The sequence below is a fragment of the Chanodichthys erythropterus genome, chromosome 12 (genome assembly GCF_024489055.1).
Source record: "Chanodichthys erythropterus isolate Z2021 chromosome 12, ASM2448905v1, whole genome shotgun sequence".
Lineage (NCBI taxonomy): Eukaryota > Metazoa > Chordata > Actinopteri > Cypriniformes > Xenocyprididae > Chanodichthys > Chanodichthys erythropterus.
In genome coordinates, this window is record NC_090232.1 from 8888446 (window position 1) to 8916398 (window position 27953).

Genomic DNA, 27953 nt, shown 5'->3' on the forward strand with positions numbered 1-27953 from the left:
ATATATATATATATATATATATATATATATATATATATATATATATATATATATATATATATAGCCTATACACTGCCCTCCAAACACCCCTGGCTAAGTGTGGTTTTGGACGATATCAGCATGAATCCTTATCTTTTTTCTTTTTTTTTTTTTGGTGCAAATACATTAACAAGTAACTTGACATTATCATAGAAGACCAGCAATAATAATTCTCATTTTGATTACATAATAATGGCAATATATGCATGTCAAAGTCAGACATGCCCCTTTGCCAGCTGTGATGCCTGGTTACTGGTTTAAACTTGGCCCAGGTTTGTAAAAGATTTTTGGGTCAGCATACCTTAATAGCTTCAACAATTGATTGCCAATTAAGTTTAGAATACAGTAAACCCATTAGAACCCAGTTTAGGTCAGATAGCTGCTAATGGTGGATATTTTGATGAATCGAAAATTTAAGTTTTTCTATGTATAAACTGTTTATAATAAAACATGTTTTCTTAGTTTGTGTTGTCCTTTATCAGTGCAAAATTATCACAAATTAAAAAAGGATTCATGCCAATATTTTCCAAAACCCCACTTTTCGAGGGTGTTTTCAAACTTTTGGAGGGCAGTGTATATATATAAACATTACTATTCAAATAGTTGCTTTTCTATTAGGCTACAATTTACCTTTTCCATTATTTGCGGTTTCATTACTGTTTTGTTTCGTAATTTACCTTTTCCATTATTTGCGGTTTAATTACTGTTTTGTTTCGTAATTTACCTTTTCATTATTTGCGGTTTCATGACTGTTTTGTTTTGTAATTGTTCCTTAGGCTATAGTATTTTTATTTGAAATAGGCCACAGATGTTTTATTTATTTCAACATGTTGCACTTTTTTTCCAGACACAGTGGCTTGTGTCGACCCTGAAGAATGTGTAAAGGTGTGTGGTGCAGAGGTGGGCTGTACCAACCTTGCTTTTCCAAAACTGGTCATCGAGCTTATGCCCAGCGGTAATCAGGATCAGAATTTTATGTTTTTCAAATTGTATGGCCTATATTATATGTTTAAACTGTTAACATTACTTTATCAAATGTGAATAAAGTCCATGTCACAATCTATTAGCCCTAACTCCAGTAATGTGTGTGTTTTAGGCCTCCGGGGGTTAATGATAGCTGTAATGATGGCTGCTTTGATGTCATCACTGACCTCCATCTTTAACAGCAGCAGTACTCTTTTCACCATGGACATCTGGAAGAAGTATCGAAGAGGTGCTAGCGAGAAGGAGCTGCTGCTGGTTGGCAGGTGTCTATGAGTGCTTATGAGTGTGTGTTTGCATTTCATGCGTAGAATTATGTCACCTATTTAAAATCATCAGTCATTATGACATGCATAAAGGTTACGTGTTTTCTAAGATCTAACATCATGGTGTTTTTTATGCAAAAGCAATTACACGAAAGAAAGTATGATGTATAGCTTCAGAAATGCAATGCACAACCGCAGTATGAACTAGATATCAAAGGGTGGATTAATCATTTAGATTAGCTCATATTTTTGTCCTGTCATTGGGTTGAAACCATAAATGGAAACAAAACCACAAATTCTTCTTTATATAAATAAACAATGGAAGCTAACTAGTAGCCTAATAATGGAATATCACTAATGGGGTCCCATAGGATTTGGATGTTGCAGAACTTAACTTTATTCACTTATTAACATAATGACTTTCATTTTCCATATCATGAACTGTTGCTGAAACTGAAGATGATCATACAATGTATGTCAATTTGTTCTCTCAGGATAGTGACGGTTATTCTGGTGGTGATTAGCGTGGTTTGGATCCCAATTCTTCAGAGCGCTAACAGTGGTCAGCTGTATGTTTACATTCAGTCAGTGACCAGCTATCTGGCCCCTCCTGTTACTGCCATTTTTGTAATGGCTGTTTTTTGGAAAAGAACCAACGAGGCGGTAATGCACACACACACAAATGCATACATTCAACAAATAAACACTATCTAAAGCCTCTCTAGGACTATGTACATATTGACACACTGACATTATCAGTCACATGCATTCGAAGAAACCACTTCTCACTTGTGAAAAATGAATGCCTGGCTATTTTAATGGATCAGATTAGTCAGAGTGTGTGTATTTGACTGTTCAAGCACACAGAGTGTTTGTATGTACTTGCATGAATTACAGCAAAAGATAGTGTAACTTTCACTTGTAAGTGGTTGAGATGATAGATGTCTGTATTTTCCAGAAAATAAGTCACACCTTAATTTAAGTCATTATATTGTGCTGCTGACTCATTGTGAATTGTGTTTTTGAGAAGGAAAAATCATTGATGAGTCACACCTGTGTATAAACTGTGTATTACATTTACCTTCAGTACAAAAAGATAGAAAGAACATTTAAACTGTTTGCATAAAGTTCATAAAATGATAGATGGATGGATGGATGGATAGAGAGACAGATTACAGGTAGATAGATAGATGGATGGATGATAGAGAGACAGACAGACAGTCGGATGGACGGATGGACATATTACGGATGGATAGATGGATGGATGCATGGATGGATGGATGGATGGATGGACAGACAGACAGTCGGACGGATGGATAGACAGATTACAGGTAGATTGATAGATAGATAGATAGATAGATAGATAGATAGATAGATAGATAGATAGATAGATAGATAGATAGATAGATAGACAAATTACAGATGGATGGATGATGGACGGACAGACAGACGGACAGATTACAGATAGATAGATAGATAGATAGATAGATAGATAGATAGATAGATAGATAGATAGATAGATAGATAGATAGATAGATAGACAGGAATGAACGGACGGACGGACAGACAGATTACAGATAGATAGATGGATGGATAGACAGATGACAGAATGACGGACGAACAAATAGATAGATAGAAGATGGAGAGACAAACAGTTGGATGGATGGATGGATGGATGGATGGATGGACATATTACGGATGGATGGATGGATGGATGGATGGATGGATGGATGGATGGATGGATGGATGGATGGATGGATGGATGGATGGATGGATGGATGGATGGATGGACAGACAGTCGGACGGATGGATGGATAGACAGATTACAGGTAGATAGATAGATGGATGGATAGACAGATGACAGAATGACGGACGAACAAATAGATAGATAGATAGATAGATAGATAGATAGATAGATAGATAGATAGATAGATAGATAGATAGATAGATAGATAGATAGATAGATAGATGGAGAGACAGTCGGATGGATGGATGGATGGATGGATGGATGGACATATTACGGATGGATAGATAGATATATAGATAGATAGATAGATAGATAGATAGATAGATAGATAGATAGATAGATAGATAGATAGATAGATAGATAGATAGATAGATAGATAGACGGACAGACAAATTAGAGATGGATGGATGGATGATGGATGGATAGACAGACGGACAGATTACAGATAAATAGATAGATAGATAGATAGATAGATAGATAGATAGATAGATAGATAGATAGATAGATAGATAGATAGATAGATAGATAGATAGATAGATAGATAGATAGATAGAGGGACGGACGGACAGACAGATTACAGATAGATAGATGGATGGATAGACAGATGACAGAATGACGGACGAACAAATAGATAGATAGATAGATAGATAGATAGATAGATAGATAGATAGATAGATAGATAGATAGATAGATAGATAGATAGATAGATAGATAGATAGATAGATAGATAATGATAATAATTGATCGATAATGTTGATAAACCAGTGTAAAGTGTTGTCTTGAGTTGTTTTCCAGTGATCAACAAGGATATAGATTCATAGAACAGTAGTAACATTGTGTGAGAGAGCACAAGATACAGAAAAAAGAAAAAAAAATAGGCCTCGTGATTCATTCATTTGATTTTATGAAAACCCCCTGTTCTGATGTGTTTTGACAAATATGCTTAGAATGAATGTTTTAGGAGGATTGCGGTGTACCAGGCTGATTATCTTGGTTGTTTCACTTAAAAGCAAAGAACAAAATGCTGTTTTTTCACATTAGAGTGCATTCGACTAACTGGATCTGCCAAAAATCAGTGCTCACATTGTCTTAGCAAAAGATTAGCTGTTAAGGCAGTTTAACATAAGAACGAAAACCTGTTGAACACATAATTTCAGGGCTTTAAAAGCAGGAGGGTGGGATTTCAGAATTCCTTTGTTTTTAGCCTGAAGGGTCTCTTACTGGAAAGTTATCCCCATCCCCCACAGCAAAAAGGAAGTACCCATTTTAGCTAGTGACATTTCAGATAAGTATAATTGCTCTGAAAGTATTTTTCAGTATGGAAAACATGAGTTTAACATTAGTTTAACGTTTTAGGGCATGCTATGTTGAAAGCTGAAGGTGCACTGAGAAATTTGCCTTAAGAAACCAAAACTGGCCAGGTGACATTCATTGGGGTAAGAAATAAATCGTTACAGTGAGCATATTTGTGTAAGCACATCCGTGTGCGTCAGTGATACAAAATGTACAAGAATGAAATCAGTTTAACTTACATAATTATAAAATCTACTGTCTTTACACTCTTTTCAAAACACATACGTAAATAGACACCCATCACTGAGATAGATAGATAGATAGATAGATAGATAGATAGATAGATAGATAGATAGATAGATAGATAGATAGATAGATAGATAGATAGATAGATAGATAGATAGATAGATAGATAGATAGATAGATAGATAGATAGATAGATAGATAGATAGATAGATAGATAGATTTCTCACTGAAATATGATGTTTCACAGGAATTTTACACTTGTCAAGGGACTTTCACACTGCACTCCACCCTTAAGTACCTTGAAAAAGCAAATAAGAACCTGTCATGTCAGGAATCTCGGCTCAAAGTTCATTCAGTTCATCCTCTCAGATGCCTGAAATAAATAAGGGTTTAAAAATAAACAGTTAGTTTAACAGTATCCCACGCTCTTTTAACATGTTGAGAAAAAGGAACACCGATGTTGCTATAGAGCAGCAGAGCTGAATGTGTGTTTGTTTGGTATTGTGTATGCAGGGAGCATTCTGGGGCCTGATGGTGGGTCTAGTGGTGGGCTTGACACGGATGATCCTAGAGTTTGCATTCCCTCCACCTCGCTGTGGAGTGTTTGACCCTGCTCCCTCTGTCCTAAGGAGTGTACACTACCTACACTTTGCCATCATACTGTGCGCAATCACTGCATTTGTTGTGTTGGTGATCAGTCTGCTGACCCCTCCTCCCACTGAGGAACAGGTACTATTCTGTGTTAAAAAAATGTTTTCATAGATTTTTAGTTTTGCACCCATAATACCCTAGTTTTAAAAAAAAAAAAAAAAATCTGAATTCCTATGGGATTTTTTTTTTTTTAAACCAGTCCAAATGGATCCTAATGGGAAAGTTCTTATAAGATTCCAAAATAAAACAAAGACTTGATCTTTTGCAACACATACAGTAGCTACCAATAATTGAGACAGGATTAGAAGAAATAAACGAATAATTAAATAATTAAAGGATTATTTGTTCTTGTCCTTTGCCTGTCCAGTCAGAATGGCATACATTACCATTACAATTTTGTGGTTGGTTATGCTCACCAAGGCTGCATTTGTTTGGCCAAAAATACAGTAAAAATTGTAATATTGTGATTGTGAAATATTAATACAATTTCAAATAACTGTTTTCTATTTTAAAGAGCCTTCAGTGTCACATGATAATTCAGAATCATTCTAATATGCTGATTTGATGCTCAAGAAATATTTCTTATTAATATCAATGTTGTAAACAGTTGTGCTGCTTAAAAGATTTTAAGCCGATGAAACCGTGATGCATTCTTTTTTATTTTCAGGATTCTTTGATGAATGGAAAGTTCAAAATCTAAATGTCTTTCCTGTGACTTTTGATCAATTTAATGTGTATGTTTGTAAAAGTTAATATGTACCATTGTTGTACAAGCATGTTTAATTCTGCAAGTGACATACCAGAACAGATATAAACTATACAGGTGCTGGTCATTTAGAATATCGTGAAAAAAATTTTTTATTGTAAATTATTTTTAAAAATGAAACTTTCATATATTCTAGATTCCCTACATGTAAAATAAACATTTCAAAAGTTTTTTTTATTTTTTTATTTTTATTTTGATGATTAGAGCGTACAGCTCATGAAAGTCCAAAATCCAGTATCTCAAAATATTAGAATATTTCCTAAGATCAATCAAAAAATGGATTTTCAAAACAGAAAAGTTCAAGTTCTTTAAAGTATGTTCATTTGTACACTCAATACTTGGTCGGCAGCACATATTACAGCAAATGACTTGCTCCTAGCACAAATTACAGCATCAGTGAAGTGTGGCATGGAAGTGATCAGCCTGTGGCACTGCTGAGGCACTATTGAGCCTTCAGATCATCTATATATTGTTGGATCCCCTGTTTCTCATCTTTCTCTTGAAAATTTCCCATAGATTCAGGCGTCAGGCATGTTGGCTGGCCAATAAAACACAGTAATATCATGGTCAGCAAACCACTTGGAAGTGGTTTTTGCACTGTGGGCAGGTGCTAAAGTCCTGCTGGAAAAGGAAATCAGCATCTCCATAAAGCTTGTCAGCAGATGGAAGCATAAAGTGCTCCAAAATCTCCTGGAAGATGGCTGCATTGACTTTGCACTTGATAAAACACAATGGACCAACACCAGACTAACTTCAGAAACGTCCCACTAGACTTCTAGCAGCTTGGATTCTGTGCCTCTCCAGTCTTCCTTCAAACTCTGGGACCATGATTTCAACATGAAATGCAAAATTTACTTTTATCTGAAAAGAGGACTTTCGACCACTGTTCACTGTCCAGTTCTTTATCTTCTCAGCCCAGGTAAGATGCTTCTGACGTTGTTTCTGTTTCAGAAGTGGCTTTGTAGTCCTTTTCCTGAAGATGTCTGAGTGTGGTGACTCTTGATGCGCTGACTCCGGCTTCGTTTGACTCATTGTGAAGCTCTCCCAAGTGTCTGAATCGACTTTACTATACAGTATTCTCAAGCTTGCAGTCATCCCTGTTGCTTGTGCACCTTTGCCTACCCAATTTCTTCCTTCTAGTCAACTTTGCATTTAATATGCTTTGATACATCACTCTGTAAACAGCCATCACATTCAGTAATGGCCATCTGTGACTTACTCTCTTTGTGGAGGGTGTCAATGATTGTCTCCTGGACCATTGCCAAGTCAGCAGTCTTCCCCATTAGTGTGGTTTCAAAGAACAAGAGATACCCGTAATTTATACTGTAGGGATGGTCATTTAATGACACTCAAATGTAAATATTCTAATATTTTGAGATACTGGATTTTGGACTTTCATGAGCTGTACGCTCTAATCAACAAATTAAAAAAAAAAAAAAAAAAAACTTTTGAAATGTTTTACTTTACATGTAGGGAATCTAGTAGGGCTGCACGATATATCGCATGAGATTGTCACGCGCATTTTGTCAGTAAAGCCGGTTCCCTGATTACCGCTAAATCGCCATCACCTGCTTTCAAATGGAGTGGCATTTAATAGACAGAGCCGTAGATCACTGAAAAGCCACGCAATATCACGTTCATTATCGAAGGCGATTCATCTGCGATATGAACGCGATATTGCGTGGCTTTTCAGTGATCTACGGCTCTGTCTATTAAATGCCGCTCCATTTGAAAGCAGGTTATGGTGATTTAGCGGTAATCAGGGAACCGGCTTTATTGATGAAATGCACGTGACAATCTCATGCGATATATCGTGCAGCCCTAGAATCTAGTATAAATGAAAGTTTCATTTTTTAAAATAATTTACAATAAAAAAATGAACTTTTTCACGATATTCTTATTATATGACCAGCACCTGTATATAATGATTATTTTGCACATTTTGTGGGAAAATTGTCTCAACTTTTTTCAGTCTAATTATAATTTGCATAAGGAAAAGATCTTAAAATCATTGCAAATATTACTTTCAGTTGATTTTTCATACAGAAAATAGAAGGTCAAGGTCAAATGCATTTTGTCATTTTATTTATATAGCACTATATAATTACAGTGTACTTTGTCCAAGGTGCTTTACGGTTGTAAGGTAAAACTAAATACAAACAAAGATAATAAGACAGCGTTCCCATAGCAACATAATTAACCCAAAAATATTTATATTTAAAAGCCTAAGAGAATAAAGTTTTTAGTTTGGACTGGCTGCCTCAAACGCTCTATCACCCCTATGTGCCTAATATACTGTATAAATAATAAGAGGAGTATGGTAGTATGCTATTCTAAACCTAGCCTATACAAAATACATTTTGATTTCTTCAAAATTTAATCAAGTAATTTAATAAAATCCAGTAGTATATTTGCAGCATGTCATATAGAGCGGCTTATGTTTGATTTTGTTTCAGATACATAATCTTACCTGGTGGACTCTCCAAAACAGCACTGAGAGAGAAATACCTCTACAGAAAGTAACTACACTCAGCCGCAGAACGGACGGTATGGGACACACACACACACACACACACACACTTGTATATGTGGTTTACAGGGACTCTCCATAGACGTAATGGTTTTTATGCAAACTGTATATACTATTCCAATACACAACCCCTACACCTAAACCTACCCAACACAGAAAAATGTCTGCATTTTTTTGAATTTCAAATTTTTTTGAATTTTCAATATGTTTTTAAGCCATTTGGTTTACGAGGACACAACAAGTGTCATTATACACATTTGTGTTCTCATAAACCATGTATACAAGAACACGCACACACACACGCACGTTGGGATTTCATGTATTATGGGGACATTTGATAGACATAATGATTTTTATACTGTACAAACTGTATATTCTATCCCCTAACCCTTAAACCTGCCCATCATAGAAAACTTCCTGCAAAAAAAAAAACAGAATTCTGTATGATTTATAAGCAGTTTTCCTCATCGCGACCAAAAGATGTCCCCCCAAGGACAAGGATTTCGGATATTGCCAACTTTGGCAACCCCATAATGTAGAGTTTACCAGGACCACGCACACACGTTTGTTTGACTATATTAGTGAGGACGTCTCATAGATTTCCACTGGGTCTCATTCACTAATAATTGTGTACACTATTCATTATACACACGCACATTTGAACTTCTCACAAAAACTTTCCGCCTAATTCACAATACATGTGTACACACATGAATTCTCCTTAACCTCCTTCTAATTTTAAAGGGTTAGTTCACCCAAAAATGAAATTTCTGTCATTAAGTAGTCACCTTCATGTCATTCCACACCGTAAGTCCTTTGTTCATCGTCGGAACACAAATTAAGATATTTTTGATGAAATCCGAGGGTATCTGATCCACACGTAGGCAGCAACATCATTGCACCTTTTGACATCCAGAAAGGTAGTTAAAACAGTCAACGTGACTACAGTGGTTCAACTACCCTTCTGGATGTCAAAAGGTTCAATGAAGTTGATACCCTCGGATTTCATCAAAAATATCTTAATTTGTGTTACGAAGATGAACGAAGGTCTTACGGGTGTGGAACGACATGAGGGTGAGTAATAAATGACAGAAAGTTCATTTTTGGGTGAACTAACCCTTTAATGAATTTGGAGTATTATAAATGAGTGACTGCCTGTCCAAGCTAAGTAATTTACATAAAACACACCCACACACCATGTCCATATAAGGGCTTTCCGTACACCCTTTTCTTTCGTCATTCTCAGCAAACATGATGCATTCTCGCCTGAGAGTTATTAATGGATCATGATTTTCACGCATGCTTAGTGAATGAGGCCCATTGTTTTTATACAACTTCTGATGTAAACCCGAACCCTACCCTTAAACATAAGCCTACAGAAACCTGTGCGAAACACTAGATTTGAAAATAAACATGATTTAGCTCATTTATAAGCCTTTTAAACTAGTGAGGTCCAGCTTAGTCTGCGTTCAACAGGTTTCACAATATTACTGAGGACATTTTTTGAATAGTGAGGAGATTTTTGGCACCACAAGTATAGTCAAACCTGTACACACAAACTAATCCTGCTTCCTGATACAGTGTGATAGTTTACAGGATGATCGATCTCAAGAGGTTTGTTGCAGTCTATTCATCAGGGTGTGGTGGTGTTCTACATTTGTGTATCAGTTGACAAAACAAAGGAGTCTTATATGCGTGAGAACACACACAAGGAACTGAGAAAAATACCAATTGTCATTTACTTGGTTTTGAATGTATAGTAAGTAAGCTTACTGCATAAAGTGGATTATGTTACCATGCACAACATTTGAAAACTGTAAGGCAGTTTAAAATTAGATGCAATATAATCATGCAATATGTCATTTAATTCAGTTATAAAGCCTTTTAAGTATAAAATGTACCATGGCTTTTTAAATTGGACCGTGATAATACCTTGGTATTCTTTCAAGAACCTTAAAATACCACATCAAGTCAAGTTTCAAATTCTGCTGTAAAACATCTCTACAGAAGGCAATAGTGTCATAATTATAATAATTCTGTAAAGTTCATCAATTTGTGGGCAGTTGAGGCCTAATGGTTAGAGAGTCAGACTGGTAACCCGAAGGTTGCGGGTTCGATTCTCAATACCAGCAGGAAATGACTGAGGTGTCCTTGAGCAAGGCACCTAACCCCCAATCACTCCCCGGGTGCCACAGCAAAAAATGGCTGCCCACTGCTCCGGCAGCGTCAATTATGAAAGGATTCAGCTATAAGTAAGCAATAAGGTACGAGAAGCAACGCCCTTCAGCCGTGGCTTATTCACGATACAGCACTAGCCTCGAGTACCTTATTGCTTTAATAAAATGGTTACCACACAAGACAAATATTCAAACCAAAAATATGCATCAATGCGACTTTCATGAAGTAAAGTTTCACTAAAAGCCTTCCTTCCGCTGGAAAAAATAGTCCCTGACCGTGAACAGCAACAGACGTTACATTATTACGCCATTAGATGGCAGCAAAGACTGTGTTCATGAGTGAGTCAGTCAGTAGCGAAGACTTTTACATTGAAAAGTCTGAATTGTTGTGAATACGGAACAAGACGCAACTGACAAATGCTTTGACTAGCGCCGTCAGTCACGGAAAAAACCTTAACTGTTAAAAGGACAAGATAATACATCAGACATTTAAACAGACTTTTTATTATAAACATAGGACTGACCTGAAGGAAAACGCTTAATCTGAATGCAGGTCATAAACTCGCTCAATCGATCTCTTTCTCACAATACTCTACATAATACAGTAAGCTTCAATGAACAATATCAGTTGAGAACATACAGTTTACGTTGCTAAGGGTGTTGTGTAGTGATACACAGAACCGTTGGGTGAATTGGTCATAGCCATGTTTTATTGTAAATAACACACAGCTTTTGACCAATCAGAATCAAGGACAGGAACTAACCATTTTATAAAGTACATCCTTTAACCCTTCAATGCATACCTCGGGTCTTTAGTGACCCGGGACGTCATTCACTACCCTCCTCCTCGTTCATTTTTTTAAAGTTAGACATCAGCCTTCTTGGTATTCCTCAATCAATTCATTATAAAGAATATAACAAGAAAAAAAAAATCATAAAATTATAAAAGAATGCCTATTTTTGTGTTAATTTTTTGGTAAAAATTGTATAGGGTCGCAAACGACCCAAGGTGTGTATGAGTGTACGTATTTTTTCTGCACAACAATAATTGAATCTTAGATGACGGAAGTGCAATTCACCTTTATTGCACAAGGTGGCAATGTCTGATACACAATGCTGAAGTGACGACTCTTTCAGACAGAAAACTAAATAATAAGAGAAACATGAAATGGCTCAGCGATTTACTGCAGAGCAAGTACTGAACGCAATCAAATAAGACTGTAACTGTTACAGGATGAATCTGGTGAAGCTGTTAGCGATCATAATACTGATTTTGAAGATGTTGAAAATGATACAGTTTTGAGAATACGTTTGAGATCGCGAATGGGCTCATATTCGTGACCTCATACATAAAACTAGCCCATTTTTTGCTGAATTTACTGGGAAATGAGCTCTGACGAGGACAGTGATGATGGCATAAAACATCTGCTCAAACTGAGCCCTTTCAAACTCCAAAAGGTAACAAAATATGCTTTATTTTATTCTTCTGTAATTGTTACTCTAATATCAGAGGAGTTTTATATTATCGCATCAGGTAGAGATCCTTCCGTGTTAGATATAGATCCGGGTCGATAAAGACCCGAATATGTAAGAATGATTGGCGAAACAGTCATGCATTTAAGGGTTAAAGCTACCATTTAAATCCCATAGTTTATGAATATGGTAATCATAGTACCATGGTATTAACATCTGATACTGTAACACTCCTTTGCCAGTTAATTTCACAGCTAACATTTTTGTTTCAATCTAGGCTGTGAGTCTGTGCGCAGGGGTAAGTGTGTCCGCACCACTGGGTTCTGTAGCCCCCGACCTGGCCGAATCACATCCGGGCCTCCATCTCCCATCATTCACAGCATCAGAGAAGATCCTTTCTGGTCTCGCTTCTGCTGTGTCAATGCCATCATTCTCGTGTGCGTTAACATCTTCCTCTATGCTTACTATGCGTAACATACTCAAGCAAACAGTCACGCACATCAGTTTCTTGTCCTTTTGATACAAATGCATCACATAGATGACTGATAAAACCTTTGGGATTTTACTTGTTGCATATCCATGTTAAAATTACAATTACATTTAGATGAGAATGATTGCAAAAAAATGCAATAACTGAATTAAGACTGTCATCACAATATACTTTTTTTTTTTTTTTTTAATATAAATAGTGATATAAATCCCTTTAAATAATTTGGGCTACACAAAACTAGAGGAGCATTTTACATATTGTTATAATAGTTGTTCAGTTAGCATTTCATATGATGAATATATGCTGTACATAAAAAAAAAAAGTTACCATGAGTTTTCTCACAGTGCATGCTTAAAAGGCAATATGTTATGCATTAAGTAAGATCTTATGTTTGATAATCTGATTTGATGATCTTATGTTCACATTAACTGGGAAACCAAAAAGAAAAAAAAAGAAAAGAGAGAGAGAGAGAAACATTACTAGATACTCCCAAAGAAGTGGGTGTAAATTTAACTGCAGTTTTTTTTCTTCTTCTTATAAATAAATGAACCGTGATTAAACTGTAATGTTCTGTACAGCACAACAATGGCACGGTAATTTGTGCCTAAATAATTATTTCAACAAGAAATAGCCATAGATTATATGATTGTAAGAACAGTTTGTAAATGATTTTAAGAACAGAAAATCAGGGTGGCTTACATGAAACGTTGACTGTTGAATATTTGTGGCTGGTCATGTTTTTGTTTTCTCTTAATTTATATTGTTTTATTGTTAATGTGCAAATGAAAAATTGATACATTAAAATCATGAAGCAATGTGTAAACCAAGTGTATTGGGTCTGGAGTGTTCGTGTGTGCAGATTTGAAAACATTTGGGGTGAGAATGAGCTTCTTAATGCTCCTTTATATTTAGAATATAAATGTGAACAGGAAGAACATAAAATACATTTATTAAATAAAAGTTTATTTTTCCCCTTGAGTTGAAAGTTCATAGAGACAATATCTGGTCGTAAAATACATCCTTACATTGTTTATACAATATTACATCTGATTGCTATATTTCTACAAAACTTGTACAGTTAAAATGTCTATCATGTATTAAATGCGTGCAGGCAATTTATGTTAACAGGTGTGAAGATGAGTCAGCGGTTTGACTGACTCATATTTTATCACAGTACATGTCAGACCGTTAGCATTGCAGCAAAGCTTGCTGATATCTACTGTATATTTTGCATATCATTGAACAGCAGTTGCGACTTAAAGAGAAAAACAACTGTTTAACCATTCATTTCACACATACATGTCTATGTAAATAAAATTACATTTCTTGTAATAAATAAACTGATCAGCAGAGGAAAGAATTGCTTAAATTATGTCACTCTGAAAATAAAATTTTGATGGTCATCACATTAACAGCATAGATTCCCAAATGTTTTCCCATGGCATGGGTGGATACGATGTTTATTTTAGAACATCAGTCAGAGGTCTTCCTGAACAGACATTTAATGATAACAATCAAATGACCCTCTCTTAAAGGGATGGTTCACTAAAATCATTTACTCACCCTCAATTTATTTCAAACCTCTATGAATTTCTTTCTTCTTCTGATCACAAAAAGTTGACTTCCAAAGTATTTTTTTTCCCCATACTATGAAAGTCAATGGGGCCCCATCAACTTTATGGTATCTTCTTTAGTACAGAATAAGTTCAACCATTCACCTATTTAACAACATAAATACATTTTTGTTCATTTTATCTATGATTTCTCAAATTATGGTTTTGGAAATGAGTAATTTTGTGGTCTAAACTCAAATATTTCAACATTACAGTAAAAAAAAAAAAATCTATTATTTATTTATTGTTAAAGTGTGTAATTTCTGTGACACTAAACAGAATTGCAAAAATAAATTCAACAGGGATCCCGGACACTCCCACAATCTGCCATTGGCTGAACAATGTGATAGCCCCACCCTAGACTCACACCATTGGTCGAGCAAATGTTTTTATAGCACCATAAAGCCACAGTGTTTACAAAGTGTCAACATGCAAATGATTTAAAGTTGTCTCTGAATAATAATCTGAGATTGAATCTTTTAAATCACAAAAATGGTCATTAGTAATCTTCAAAAGTATGTTTCTGCTAAGGAAATAAAAAAAGAAGAAAACAAAGAAAATCATTATCAGATTTTCCAAGTATGTAGAACTTTATTATGAATGTTCTTTTAAATGAGGGAATATATAGTAGGTGTGAAAAAAAAATGACAATGTGCTTTTTTGTAAGTATGTCAATTAAAAACATTAAGTGCAAAAAATATATATACCAAATCAACACTCCAATTTCCTCCATTTGAAAGGACTTGAAAGAAGAATAGACAGGAAGCTCATACAATGGCTGATCAGGGAGTACATGTCACTCAATAGTCAACTGTTAGATTCTTAAGGGTGTTACAAAACTGGTTTGTTGACAAGTTAAGAATTGCGTCCTGTTTTCCTGAAAATGATTAACAAAGAGATTGATGGGCAAATGCTGACCGTGACACATAAGATTTCATTCAAACCTTAATCGCCTGATACAACAAACATTGATGCATAAGGATTAGTTCACCTTTGGATTTATGGAGAGAATGTGTAATTGATGAATAAGTCTCAGGCTCTCATTCAGGTGAATTTGGCTGTTCAGGACATTGACACGCATATCTGAAGTTCAGTGGTAAATTGGCTGCACATACTCTGGTGGGAACACGCCTACTCTTCCACGGCAACGCCCCCTCCAGCACTGGGCATCCGAACAGTCCAGCAGGTCAATGACATCACCGCGCAAGAAACGGAGATGAGTCGCATGATGAGATGTGAAGTCAAAGAGGGCATGGGCATGACGTGGCCTCTGAAACACAAACACACACACACACACATCAGGGACATGACAAGAGCGTGACTGGTCAAACAACACATACAAAATAACAAAAATAAAGTCCAAATGTGAGAAATAAAGTCACAATTAGAAGAAATAACGTCCAATTTTTAGAGAAATAGACATGGCTGTGAAAAACAAAGTTGCAATTACAAAAATTACGAGAAATACATTGCAATCACAAGAAAAAAAAGTCTCACAATTATGAAAAACATGCCTCACTTGTGAGATAAAAAGTCACAATTCTCAAATACAATCGAAATTTAGGAGAAATTAAGTTGCAATATTCACAATTATGTGAAAAAAGTTGCAATTTTGAAAAAAGTCTCAAAATTATGAGAAAGTATAGTCACAATTGTGAGATATAAAGTCACGACTGAGAAAAATAAAGTTGCAAATGTGAGATGCAAAGTCGCAATTACAAGAAATACAAGAAATCGAAACTTAGGAGAAATAAAGTTGCAATAGTTATGATTAAAAATTCAATTACAAGAAAAAAGTTGTCACAATTGTAAAATATAAAGTCACAACTGTGAAAAATAAAGTTGCGAATATGAGAAAGAAAGTCACAATTACAAGAAATAATATCAAAATTTTGGAAAATAAAGTTGCAATTATGAGAATAAAAGTGTCACAATTGTGAAAAACATGCCACAACTGTGATATATAAGGTCACGACTTTCAGAATTAGTCTCAGTTGAAATTACAAGAAATAGACAAAATACAAGAAATCGAAATTTAGGAAAAATAAAGTTGCAATAGTCACAATTATGAAAAAAAAATTGCAATTATGCAAATGTGAGAAAGAAAGTCACAATTACAAGAAATACAATCACAATTTTGGGGAAAAATAAAGTTGCAATTATGAGAAAAAAGTGTCACGATTGTGGAACACATGCCACAATTGTGAGATATAAGGTGACATGTGAGAAAGTCACAATTACAAGAAATACAAGAAATCGAAATTTAGGAGAAATAAAGTTGCAATAGTCACAATTATGATAAAAAAAATTGCAATTACAAGAAAACAATCTCAAAATCTTGAGAAAGTGGTTACAAGTGTGAGATATAAAGCCACGACTGTGAAAAATAAAGTGGCAAATGTGAGAAACAAAGTAACAATAAGAAGAAATAAATTTAAATTTATGAGAAAGTTGCAATTGTAAGATATTGTCAGATGAGGGAAAAAAAAATGTCAATAATTTCAATAACGTCTCACAATTATGAGAAAGTTGCCACAGTAGTGAGATATAACATCCTCTGAAGTTCAAAGGGGCTTCGATAGAAAATCAACAATGATACTGATAATGGAGGGGTCACGTTTGGCTCTACGCATGCCTCGTAAGAGCTTGTAACAGGATATGATGTCACACTAAAGCTAATGAGGTTTGCATTGAGCCAAGAGATCAAAGTTTATCTTTACATACTCTATGGTCAAACATCCTTTTGCTTTTCAAATTTGCAGATCAGAGTTCACCAGAGTTGAACTTTGGCACCTCAGTAAAATGCTGTTCAAAACGGCTCTTACAGCTAATGATCCCTCAGGCTCTTGCAGGAAGACTGTCCTCTCTTTGGCAATGCTGTTGATTTTGTAGAAGTCCACCAGCTGGTTAAGGGAGCTGAAGACTTCATCCCATATGAAGTACTGCCCTAATCCATCTTTCAAAACCCTAAAGTGCTGCACATGGTCCCCGTAACTAGAGAAAGAGAGAGAGAAAGGATTGTTTACCTTCTAGACAAAGGGGTTGGCTGAACTTACCAGTTTATTACATCTGGAGTGTTTGATTAAAGGTTTTGCCCAATAAATCACAGTTTGACATTTCAGCTCTCAGCAAGTATTTGAATCCCAATGATGTAAAAGCACAGTGTTAATAACTTTAATCAAATTAGGCTTTGAACAAGTCTGTGCTTATTCTCCTGCAGATATATTACAGTATATATTCCTCTCAGATCAAGTGCTCATAACAGTACATTAAACAGCATAATAAATACACTTTCCCCTGGTTTCACAGACAAGGCTTAAGCCTATCCTGGAGTAAAATGCATGTTTGAGTTGTCTTAAGTGAAAGCAACTTGCATTGACATATCTTAAAATATGTCAGTGTCATTGTTTTGTCTCAAGATTCACACCAGTAATGTTGTTTTTGTTTTTTGTTTTTTTCTAAGGTACGTTTATAAAAGCTACTTAAATGTCCTAATTAGTCTAAGGCCTAATCCTGGCTTAACCTATGTGAAACCAGGCAAATCAAACAATAATCCAATCATTTGTTCAATTACCCATATATATATATATATATATATATATATATATATATATATATATATATATATATATATATATATATATATATATTGGGTTAGTTCGCCCAAAAATTAAATTTCTATCATTAATTACTCACCCTCCTGTCGTTCCGAACCAAGACCTTCGTTCATCTTTGGAACACAAATTAAGATATTTTGGATGAAATCCGAGAGGTTTTTTGTCTCCCATAGAAAACAATGAAATTACCACATTCAAGGTCCAGAAAAAGTGGTAAAGACATTATTAAAATAGTAAACGTAACAACAGTGGTTCAACCTTAATGTTATTGAAGCGACGAGAATACTTTTTGTGTGCAAAAACAAAACCAAAATAACGACTTTATTCAATAATTTCCTCTCTACCCTGTCATGACGCAGTGCAGTGCTTCCGTGTTTATGTCTGAACACCTTTCTATGGGGGATAAAAAAAAAAAAAAACTCAAAATATTTTAATTTGTGTTCCAAAGATAAAAAGGTCTTATAGGTTTGGAAAGACACAATGGTGAGTAATTAATGAGAGAAATTTTACTTTTGGTTGAACTAACCCTTTAATCTTATTTTTAGTGAATGTTTGTTGTAAATCATTCTTTAAAAAAAAAAACAACATTTGAAAGCATGCTATTAATTGTTTCTGGTTTACTGAGAAATGTGCAGACACTGACACACACCCTGTGCCTGCGGCAGATGTCTTTAATCACCTGGTGGCTCCACCCTACCACACCTGCCCTTAACCTGGATGGGTTTTACTCACACACACACACAGATAGATGCATATCAGTCCATGCAACATCACATAGATCACTCTGCCTGTTCAGACAGAAACGGTGACAGAATGAGGAACTGCCTCTGGGATGTGGATTTGTGTGTGTGTGTGTGTGTGTGTGTGAGAGAGAGAGAGGGAGAGAGTTATACTAAAGATCATCAAAACAACAGGGCATGTTTAGGGAGAGCAAAGCTGAGTCATTATAATCACAGTCATTATACATATGACCCAACATGAGAAAAGACCCACATTAATAAGACACAAGTCTCACATTACTTTTCTTGATTTTGTGTAGCATTGTGGTTTCTGTATTTACATTAAGCTTTAAACAATACAAATGGCCCTTTTTTTCATTCTCTATAGGTTCAAATTGCCCAAATACACACTGTTCAAAAGTTTGGAGTCGGTGAGATTTTTTGCTATTTTTGAAAGAAGTCTCTTCTGCTCACCAAGGCTGCATTTATTTGATCAAAAAATACAGTAAAATAATAATGTACTGAAATATTAATACAATTTAAAATAACTATTTTCTATTTGAATATATTTTAAAATGTAATTTATTCCTGTGATGGCAAAGCTGAATTTTCAGCATCATTTTTCCTGTCTTTAGTGTCACATGATCCTTCAGAAATCAGTCTAATATGCTGCTAAAGAAACATTTCTTATTATTATCTATGTTTAGTATACCTTCATACATTTTTGTCATGAATCTTTTATGAATAGAAAGTTAAAAACGACCTAATTTATTTGAAATAGAAATCTTCTGTAACATTATAAATGTCAATTTAATGCATCCCTGCTACATAAAAGTATTCATTTCTTTTCAAAAACATGTACTGACCCCAAACTTTTGAATGGTAGTGTGTGTCACATATAAAAATATGTTATACAGGGTTCCTACACATTTTCCATTTCAAAACTCCAAACCTCTCTAGATTTCTCAGACCATGTTTAACATAAGTGTCTCATGCCATATTGTTTTCAGCATTATATATGTTATTTGGTACCAAACAGCAAAGTACAGCCTGATTGAGATGATCATTTGCTCCTTTATCTCCTGCTGGTTTGAGTGTCACACGCACATTCATTCAAAAGAGACTCGCTTATATTAAAGACAAACAGTTCCACATAATGAACTTTTGCCATGAAAAACACTCTGCTTGTATGATAAATTTATTTTTAGAAATTCTTAAATTGTTTTAGAAAACTGAATAGGGACAATAGTCTGGAAACACAAATATATATATATATATATATATATATATATATATATATATATATATATATATATATATATATATATATATATATATATATATATATATATAATTTATTTTTTTATTTTTTTCCTCCATACTTATACAGACCTGGAAATTACTCAAATCCACACTTTTCCAAACTGCATAGGAACTCTATATTAGTTTCATTAGTTCACACTAAAATTTTATAATGTTTTCAAATTCATTTGTTGTATATAACTGAAATTCATATTAAATAATATACATGATAAATAATGAATGGATAAAATCTGAAATGTAAATTAACTCTTTGAATGGACCCCACTGTGTGTGTGTGTGTGTGTGTGTGTGTGTGTGTGTGTGTGTGTGTGTGTGTGTGTGTGTGTGTGTGTGTGTGTGTGTGTGTGTGTGTGTGTGTGTGTGTGTGTGTGTGTGTGTGTGTGTGTGTGTGTGTGTGTGTGTGTGTGTGTGTGTGTGTGCTTTTGTTTATATTACATTGTGGGGACCAAATGTCCCCATGATGTAATATAAACCTGAGTTCACCTACATCGTGGGGACCAGCCAGCGGTCCCCACAATGTAAATGGGTTTATAAATCATATAGAATGAGTTTTTGTGAAAAAGTAAAAGTTTGCACAGTTTCCTGTGAGGGTTAGGTTTAGGGGTAGGGGCAGGGTAGGGGGATAGAATGTACAGTTTGTTCAGTGTAAAATGCATTGAAGTCTATGGAAAGTCCCCACAATTCACAAAAACAAACATGTGTGTGTGTGTGTGTGTGTGTGTGTGTGTGTGTATACAGTCCTGTGAAAAAGAAAGTACACCCTATTGAATTACATGGTTTTACATATCAGGAGGACACAATAAAAATCATCTGGTTACTGGCAGGTCTTAAAATTAGGTAAATACAACCTCAGATGAACAACAGCACATGACATATTACACCGTCATTATTTATTTAACAAAAACTAGGAAAAGCCACGGGTGACAAACTAAGGACACCCTTACTGCTTCCATATAGGAATTAAGAGTGTAAGTAATGGTCAGGCACTGCTAATCAAATACCTTTGAATAATTGATCATCAGCAAGAGTGATCACCTCTATAAAAGCAGAAGTTCTGGCTGTTTGCTGGTCTGGAGCCTTCAGATGTGTGTTAACACAAAGAGGAAAGACATCAGCAGTTGTCTTAAAGAAGCAAATGTTGCTGCCATCAATCTGGGAAGGGTTATACAGCCATTTCCAAACAATTTGCAGTCCATCATTCTACAGTGAGGAAGATTATTCACAAGTGGAAGACATTCAAAACCACCTATCTTCCCAGGAGTGGACGTCCCAGCAAATTCACCCCAAGGTCAGATCATGCAATGCTCAGAGAAATCACAAAACACCCAAGAACTATACCTCAGACTCTACAGGCCTCAGTTAACGATATAGTTTATGGCAATACAATTTGAAAAACACTGGACAAGTATGGCATATTTGAAAAGGTTGCCAGGAGAAAGCTTCTTCCCTGTAAAAAGAACATTCAAGCATGGTTGCAAGTTGTATCTGAACAAACCACAAGAAAAGACTTCTGGAACAATGTCCATTGGACAGACAAGACCAAAGTGGAGATATTTGGCCATAATGCACAGTATACCAACTGTCCATCACATTGGTGGAGGGGTGATGATTTGGGCTTGTTTGACATCCTTGCAGTCAATTGAGTCAACCATGAACTCCTCTGTATACCAACGCATTTTAAAGTCAAATGTAAGGCCATCTGTCAGACAGCTAAAGCTTGGCCGAAATTGGGCCATGCAACAGGACAATGATCTCATTCACACCGGCAAATCTAAAACAGAATGGTTGAAAAAGTAAAAAAAAAAAACATATCCAGTATGTATGTACTGTATGTATAGTTAAGTTCATTCCTGAATGATGACAGCATTCCAGCTGTGCTAAACTACACAACAATTTTGCAATTATGCCACAAAACAGCTGTTCATCAGCTACTGAACACATTCCCTTGGGGCCCATGAGGTACTGCAGGTCTGTCGACATTACAGTACTGTGCAAAAGTCTTAGGCATGTTTAAAGGGCAGTACCGTTTAAAAAGGTTGTAATACCTTTGAGGTACTAATATGCACTCTTTAGGTACAAAGGTGTACCTTTTTGAAAGGGTGACAGCTTTTGAACCTGTTCTCAGAGAGTGTGTTAAGCATTATTTAGAGTTCATAAAAAAAAAAAAATCTAGTGGTTTTTATACTAAAGGTCTCTGTATAGGTCTGTGAAAGTTGATTTACCTGAAAATATAACTGATTACTATTCCTATATCTTTTTCTCTTTCCCTCTCTTTTTTTCTTGCTTTATCCCTCCCTTTCCATCACACACATGTGAAAACACACAGGAACATCTGTGCTGGCCTCAGGTAATAAAGCTTGTTAAGAGGCACTGTGATAATAATCACTGTGACTGGATCGGATTCAATGTGCTGCAATTGTGTTGCAACTATCCCTCGATTTCTCTTTCTATTTCCTTCTCTCTGTCTCAGTAGAATTTGACGTTTTAGGTCAGGTCTTCAGGGGTGTAAAGCAAAGCGATCTAAAAATAATCTATGCATGTCCACCCTCCAACACACACCAGCTTTTTCAATAGAATTCTACCATGAGCTGTGAGCTGTAAATAAAAGTGGAAAAGAAAAGGTGCTGATGCAAAGGCAAACATTATTGATATGAACAACCCCTAACAATGAATGATACCTGAAATCATGTAACCTATTACTTTTAACCTTGGCGACTGGTGGACAATGAAACTAGTGAAATATCACACAAAGGGGCCATTTACATGTGTTTTAGCCATTCATTTACACAACAACAGCGTTTTGGGGGCCTGAAAATGCAAACTTTTGAAATTAGGTTTCAAAGTGCAAGTTTTTGAAAACTGTACCATTATAATCTCCAAGTAAACTACAAAAACATGAATTTGTGAAAACGGTGACGTCATGCGCATGCATATTACGTGTTCAGGCGCGTAATGTAGTTTTTCTTTACAAAGTGACATCGCCAACTACTGGCCTGGCATGAATAATACAGCGTTTCCGCTGATCAGTGTCAACAGGGATCTTTATGACAACATTGTCGTCTGTACACGAAAAACACAAAGGAAAAACTTCTCTATTTTTAGCACATCATTGTTGTCTAAACATACCCTAAGTCACATGTAAAGTCCACAATATCAAAGAAACTTAAAGTCGCCATGAAATCAAAATGGACAATTCTTGTTTTTAATGATTATTGCAGTGTTTATTATAAATAATTTATCCGTGCACATCATTTTTTTAATTCATGTGCCCTCATAATCTTTAATGAGAATAACTTCTCTTCTCCGATGACGTGTTTACTGGCGTGAGGGCGGGACAACCTGTCAATCACATGAGATCGACCAATTGCAAACCACAACCAATTAACAATCCAATCAATTCCAATTGGACAAAATCAAGTCCTGCCCTACATTTTTTTCTTGTTCGTAAAACAGTTTCACTCAGATATACATCAAAATAGGGAAGAAAAGCCTCTAAACTTCCATTTCATGCCCACTTTAATAGGATCTTTTGAATTAGGCAAGTAAGTAACCACTTAGCAACCACCCAGAACATCCTAGCAATAATCTAGCAATCTGAATTGTGTACATACATACATATACAGTAGTGGCTTCTTTGAAAGTGTTACGAAAAGTACTTATTGCTTGGCATATTTAAAAGGATTCAATTTCCACCAAGAGAACTCTGAACTGTTTAAATAGGTTCTGGAGTGCTGGGAGCAAAAGGATTACATCACAGCAAAATGCTACCATGCACTCCACTCTAATTAGAGTGTATTAATGAACCAGATAGGGTAACAAGGACACACATTAACACACACACACATATGCAAGTTGCACTCATGTCGACTGTCGACATTTGCAGCACATGCAGGGAATAATAACAAGCCTTTATTGTGAGCATCGTGTATGAGGTGTACATGTTTGTGGTAGAACAGTGAAGGTAGGTTTCATTTGTAGGGTGCATCTGACCTGACAGACACAGAGAACTCTCCTGGTGTGCTCTCACTCTCCCTAATGAGAAACGCTCCACACTCCAGCGGTCTCAGACGGTTCTCTGCAGCCTGCCGTGATATTCCACCCACAAACCACCTGCAAAATACAAGCTCATCTGTCAGTTCAACATCATATTGTATATTTTTAAACTGAAAGGGGACAAGTGGTATAGTAGTTTACATTTAAATAAATGGTTCTTTGATCAAGTAAAAAAATTTCAAAAAAGATTTACTTGATTATTGTAGTACACCTTTGAAGAACAGAACAGAAGCAAATCTATGCTTTGTCAAACTAGTAAGCAATTGTGACGTTTTAAATATGTGACGTTTTAAATTATTTTGTCAGTGCATTTCATAGAAAATACATTAGATGAAGCATATAATTTTAAATAATTTAAAATCTTGTAAATAAAGGGAATAATATGCACTGAACTCTAAATATTTCAAGTTAGACTTGATCGAAATAGGCAATTATTACATTTATATTTATGCATTTGGCTTTCTTTTTTTTTTTTACTTTTTAAATTGCATTTATGGCAAATATGAATTTCTTTCTTCTGATGAACACAAAAGAAGATATTTTGAAGAATGTCGGTAACCAAATAGACCCACTGACTTCCATAGTATTTTTTTCCCCATAATACGGAAGTCAGTGGGGTCCATCAACTATCTGTTTACCCATATTCTTCAAAATATCTTATTTTGTGTTCATCAGAAGAAAGAAATTCATACAGGTGAGTAAATGTTGACAGAATTTTCATTTTTGTGTGAACTATCCCTTTTTTATTGTATATTCTCTTTTTATATTTTCTAGCAATCGACCCTATGACTTTCACTGCTGTTCAAGCTATAGAAATGCCAAATTATTACAATTATTATTAATACAATTAAAGCAACTTCTGTTTTTAAATTGTGCAATGTATTTTTGTTCAGTTCAGTGAATATATTTATATGTATTTCACTGAACTGATAAAATGATGTAGCACAATTTAAAATAATTATTTAAAATTAATAAATCAATCAAAAAATACAAATTTTACCTTAATATATTTGTTTTTATTTTCTGAACAATTTATTCAGAAAAATTATATATATATATATATATATATATATATATATATATATATATATATATCATCATTTTATCAGTATATATATATATATATATATATATATATATATATATATATATATATATATATATTTTATTTTTTTTTTTTTTTTTTTTTTTTTTTTTTTTTCATTACACACTGGATGTTTTCAAATTTTTAGAAATGTGAGTGCTTGCATAATATAAGGTTAAGCAACATATTTAACAGTGCTTTCTGCCATTTATACTCAATACTTGAGCTGCATTGACCGTAAGCCAGTGTTTGATCTCATTCAATCCTCTTTTTCATTACGATCGTGAATTTGAACTGACTCAACCTTTCAATTCAGAATGACAAGTATAGGTTCTCAGTCATAAAACTGCTCTGATCAGGCCAAGCCATAGCATGTTTTTGGGGCTTTGGTGTGGACTTTGATTTTTGCTAATCCTCACCGTTTCACAAGAATCTTAATCATCCACATCATGGTGAAACTGCAGGGTAAGGAAGTCCTTATCTAGCAGATGTCCTTACATAGCAGTTTCAATCCTAATCACACCATCGGGAAGGCCACACCCACAACAATTTGTGAGTCGTATGACATCACAGTGAGGTGTAATGCTGGGAAATCCCTATTTGTACAGAAGAAGCTACTTCTTTGAAAGTCTTGTTTTCTAGTCTGGATGATGCTGATTGTCATTGTCATTCTGATGAGGCAATCTGATGCGGGACTGATGCAATCGTCATTCAGAACCACAGAGAAAACAACAACTATCGAATACCTTCTGGACCACAAACAACTAGAGATTTTTAGGACTCAAAAAGAAAAAATTTCTTCACCCTTACTTTTACTGTATGATGCATCGCAATCAGTTCTATATTCAGAAGTCAGAGCATTGATCAGGAATTTGGCCATTCCAATCACAAAATCCTTTCAGTGCACTGCAGCTCCCTATAAAGCTCCCTATAAAGTCCCACAATGCACCATGAAAACCAGGGAACATCAATGGTCACTTTGTTCCCTTAACAGAAGTCCTGAAGCACAATAAATGAATTACCGGCTGCCCACCACAGCCTGCACAAGCGTCACTGTCCAGCACAATGGTATCCACAAAATTCAAAAACATTACAGAAACCCTTCTAAACGTCCAACATAACTGAACATTACACATTAACATGCCTTTCTCTTTACTTGAAAAACACATAAAATTACACTTTATCCCTAAATTTACTCTACTAATGCAGCCACTTCCAAAGCATTCTGGGAACTAATCCCAGGATTCATTGCCCAGTTAGTTATGTTAAAAAAAAATTATTCATGTAGTTTTAACACAAATGGATTCAGTTTAAAAAATATTAGGTGGATTGATCAATTAGGTTGTAACAAAATGCTTAAAAATCATGAAACATTAGCTCGTTTTAATTAATTAAACTGAGCAAGAAAAAAGTACAAAGAAAATAAAGTAAAGGTGAAAGATATTAAATGAATGTATTATGAAAACATCCTAGTTTCCATCTCAGGCAGCATCTGTACACCAGAATAACAGAACATGTGAGCTGTCTCCACTTGAATGGTTCATTGTTTTAATTATCATATGGCTAAAACATTTATTTCTATTAATAAAAAGTTACAAGAACAGAAGATTTCTGCAAAGGGTTCCCAATAAAAGTTTTCTTGATGAATTTTGTTATTAACAGATAAAGCCACATGCTAAGTTAGATTCACTTTGGTCATGTGATACTTACGTGTGAGGCCTTACATTGATATAGTTCTTCGGTACATATCCCCGCCTACCCAACAGCTCAGCTGTGTACCAGTTTGGATCGTCGTCCATGTTTGTCACCTAAAATAAGCATAAGATCAATGTTCAATGTTCTATCAGCTTAGGTTAGATATTTTTAAGTCTAGTCTAGGCTAGGCTTTCCAAAACTGCATGATGGAGGTTTGTGAGATAATGAAAATCCAATAATCTTAATGATGATGATAAATCTTAATAATGATCTCAGAAATGTAAGACTAAAAATAAATATTTTAAAATAAAAACTTTTACATTATTATTTTAAATGATGTATTTATTATAAATTGTTAAAAAATAAAACACTTACTAAAATAGATTAAATCATTTGTTTACCTATTTAAATACTCATATGTAAAAATATAATATCAAAGGGGTTCAGCTGACAAAAAACGTTCTGGAATCCCCAGACAGGCTCTTTTAAGTGCATATATTAAAATAAGGTAATTGAATATTCTGCATATGCTTTTCAATGCTCTGGAAGTATACTATATTTCATTATCCAAAAAGAACAGTGTAAATCTACCATTTGCTACTATTTGCTTAGGAAGTGGGAATTTAAAAGACATTTCAAGTACCATACTAATTATGTAACAGCCTGAGATAACAAATTTGGTAAAAAAAAAAAAAAAAGTGTTTTCCACTTAAGTTCAAATAAACAAATAAACAAATGACTGACTATGGTGGTTTAACAGTTTAAATACAGTCTATCCTGAGAAGTATTTACAATTTTCCCTATTTTATAAAGTAGACAATGTTTGTTAAGACACATAAATATCATCACACACGAATGATCTTGTACTGTTCCCTCCCACAAGCTGCCCAGCTACATAAATCACCACCTATTCATGCAGATATCCAATCTGAAATAGATTCTAGAACACTCTTGCACGTATTTTCTGCAAAGGTATGATCCTTATAGTTTCATCCAAGTGTTCACAGTGAACTATTGCATGCACACACATACACACTCAGACTCACCTTCAGGATGTCACCCTTCTGGAAACTGAGCTCATCACATTCACTCGCTCTGAAACTGTAAAGTGCCTCAGCCTCCATTGGAGAAAGAGCAGAAGAAAAAATAACAAGCAGTGAAGTGGAGATGAGACCAGGATGAAGACAAGA

General features: G+C 35.0%; 2 protein-coding genes across 5 annotated transcripts in view; one reads left to right on the forward strand and one right to left on the reverse strand.

Moving 5' to 3' along the window:
* The window catches only part of slc5a10 (solute carrier family 5 member 10), a 35600-nt gene extending 21424 nt beyond the window's left edge, over positions 1–14176 (forward strand). For 2 of the 3 annotated variants that reach the window (XM_067405132.1, XM_067405130.1), the window contains exons 10-15: positions 887–994; positions 1136–1286; positions 1781–1949; positions 5086–5301; positions 8446–8536; positions 12447–14176. In XM_067405132.1, the coding sequence (XP_067261233.1) occupies positions 887–994; positions 1136–1286; positions 1781–1949; positions 5086–5301; positions 8446–8536; positions 12447–12643 (932 nt within the window). In that variant the 3' untranslated portion in view covers positions 12644–14176. Of the gene's footprint in view, positions 1–886; positions 995–1135; positions 1287–1780; positions 1950–5085; positions 5302–6505; positions 6909–8445; positions 8537–12446 lie in introns of all 3 variants that reach the window. The other variant, XR_010896800.1, reaches the window with a different exon arrangement.
* Positions 14177–15147: 971 nt separating this feature from the next.
* Positions 15148–27926, reverse strand: grapb (GRB2 related adaptor protein b). 2 transcript variants are annotated; one of them, XM_067404527.1, is made up of 5 exons: positions 27810–27926; positions 26779–26876; positions 23922–24041; positions 17098–17266; positions 15148–15542 (listed from the first exon to the last, which is right to left on the reverse strand). In XM_067404527.1, the coding sequence occupies exons 1-5, from the start codon at positions 27885–27887 to the stop codon at positions 15363–15365; spliced, it is 645 nt and encodes a 214-aa protein (XP_067260628.1). In that variant the 5' UTR covers positions 27888–27926; the 3' UTR covers positions 15148–15362. The 2 variants fall into 2 exon arrangements, with proteins under 2 accessions (XP_067260628.1, XP_067260629.1); XM_067404528.1 differs by having other exon boundaries at positions 17089–17266.
* Positions 27927–27953: the final 27 nt, after the last annotated feature.

Excerpts from the sequence above, each read along its gene's own strand:
- grapb (XM_067404528.1), bottom strand. The coding sequence starts at position 27,887 with ATGGAGGCTGAGGCACTTTACAGTTTCAGAGCGAGTGAATGTGATGAG. Across the intron at positions 24,042-26,778 it reads ATCAATGTAAGGCCTCACAC|GTGGTTTGTGGGTGGAATAT; the intron begins GTAAGTATCACA and ends TGTATTTTGCAG. Across the intron at positions 15,543-17,088 it reads GATCATTAGCTGTAAGAGCC|AGGCCACGTCATGCCCATGC; the intron begins GTTTTGAACAGC and ends TTTGTGTTTCAG.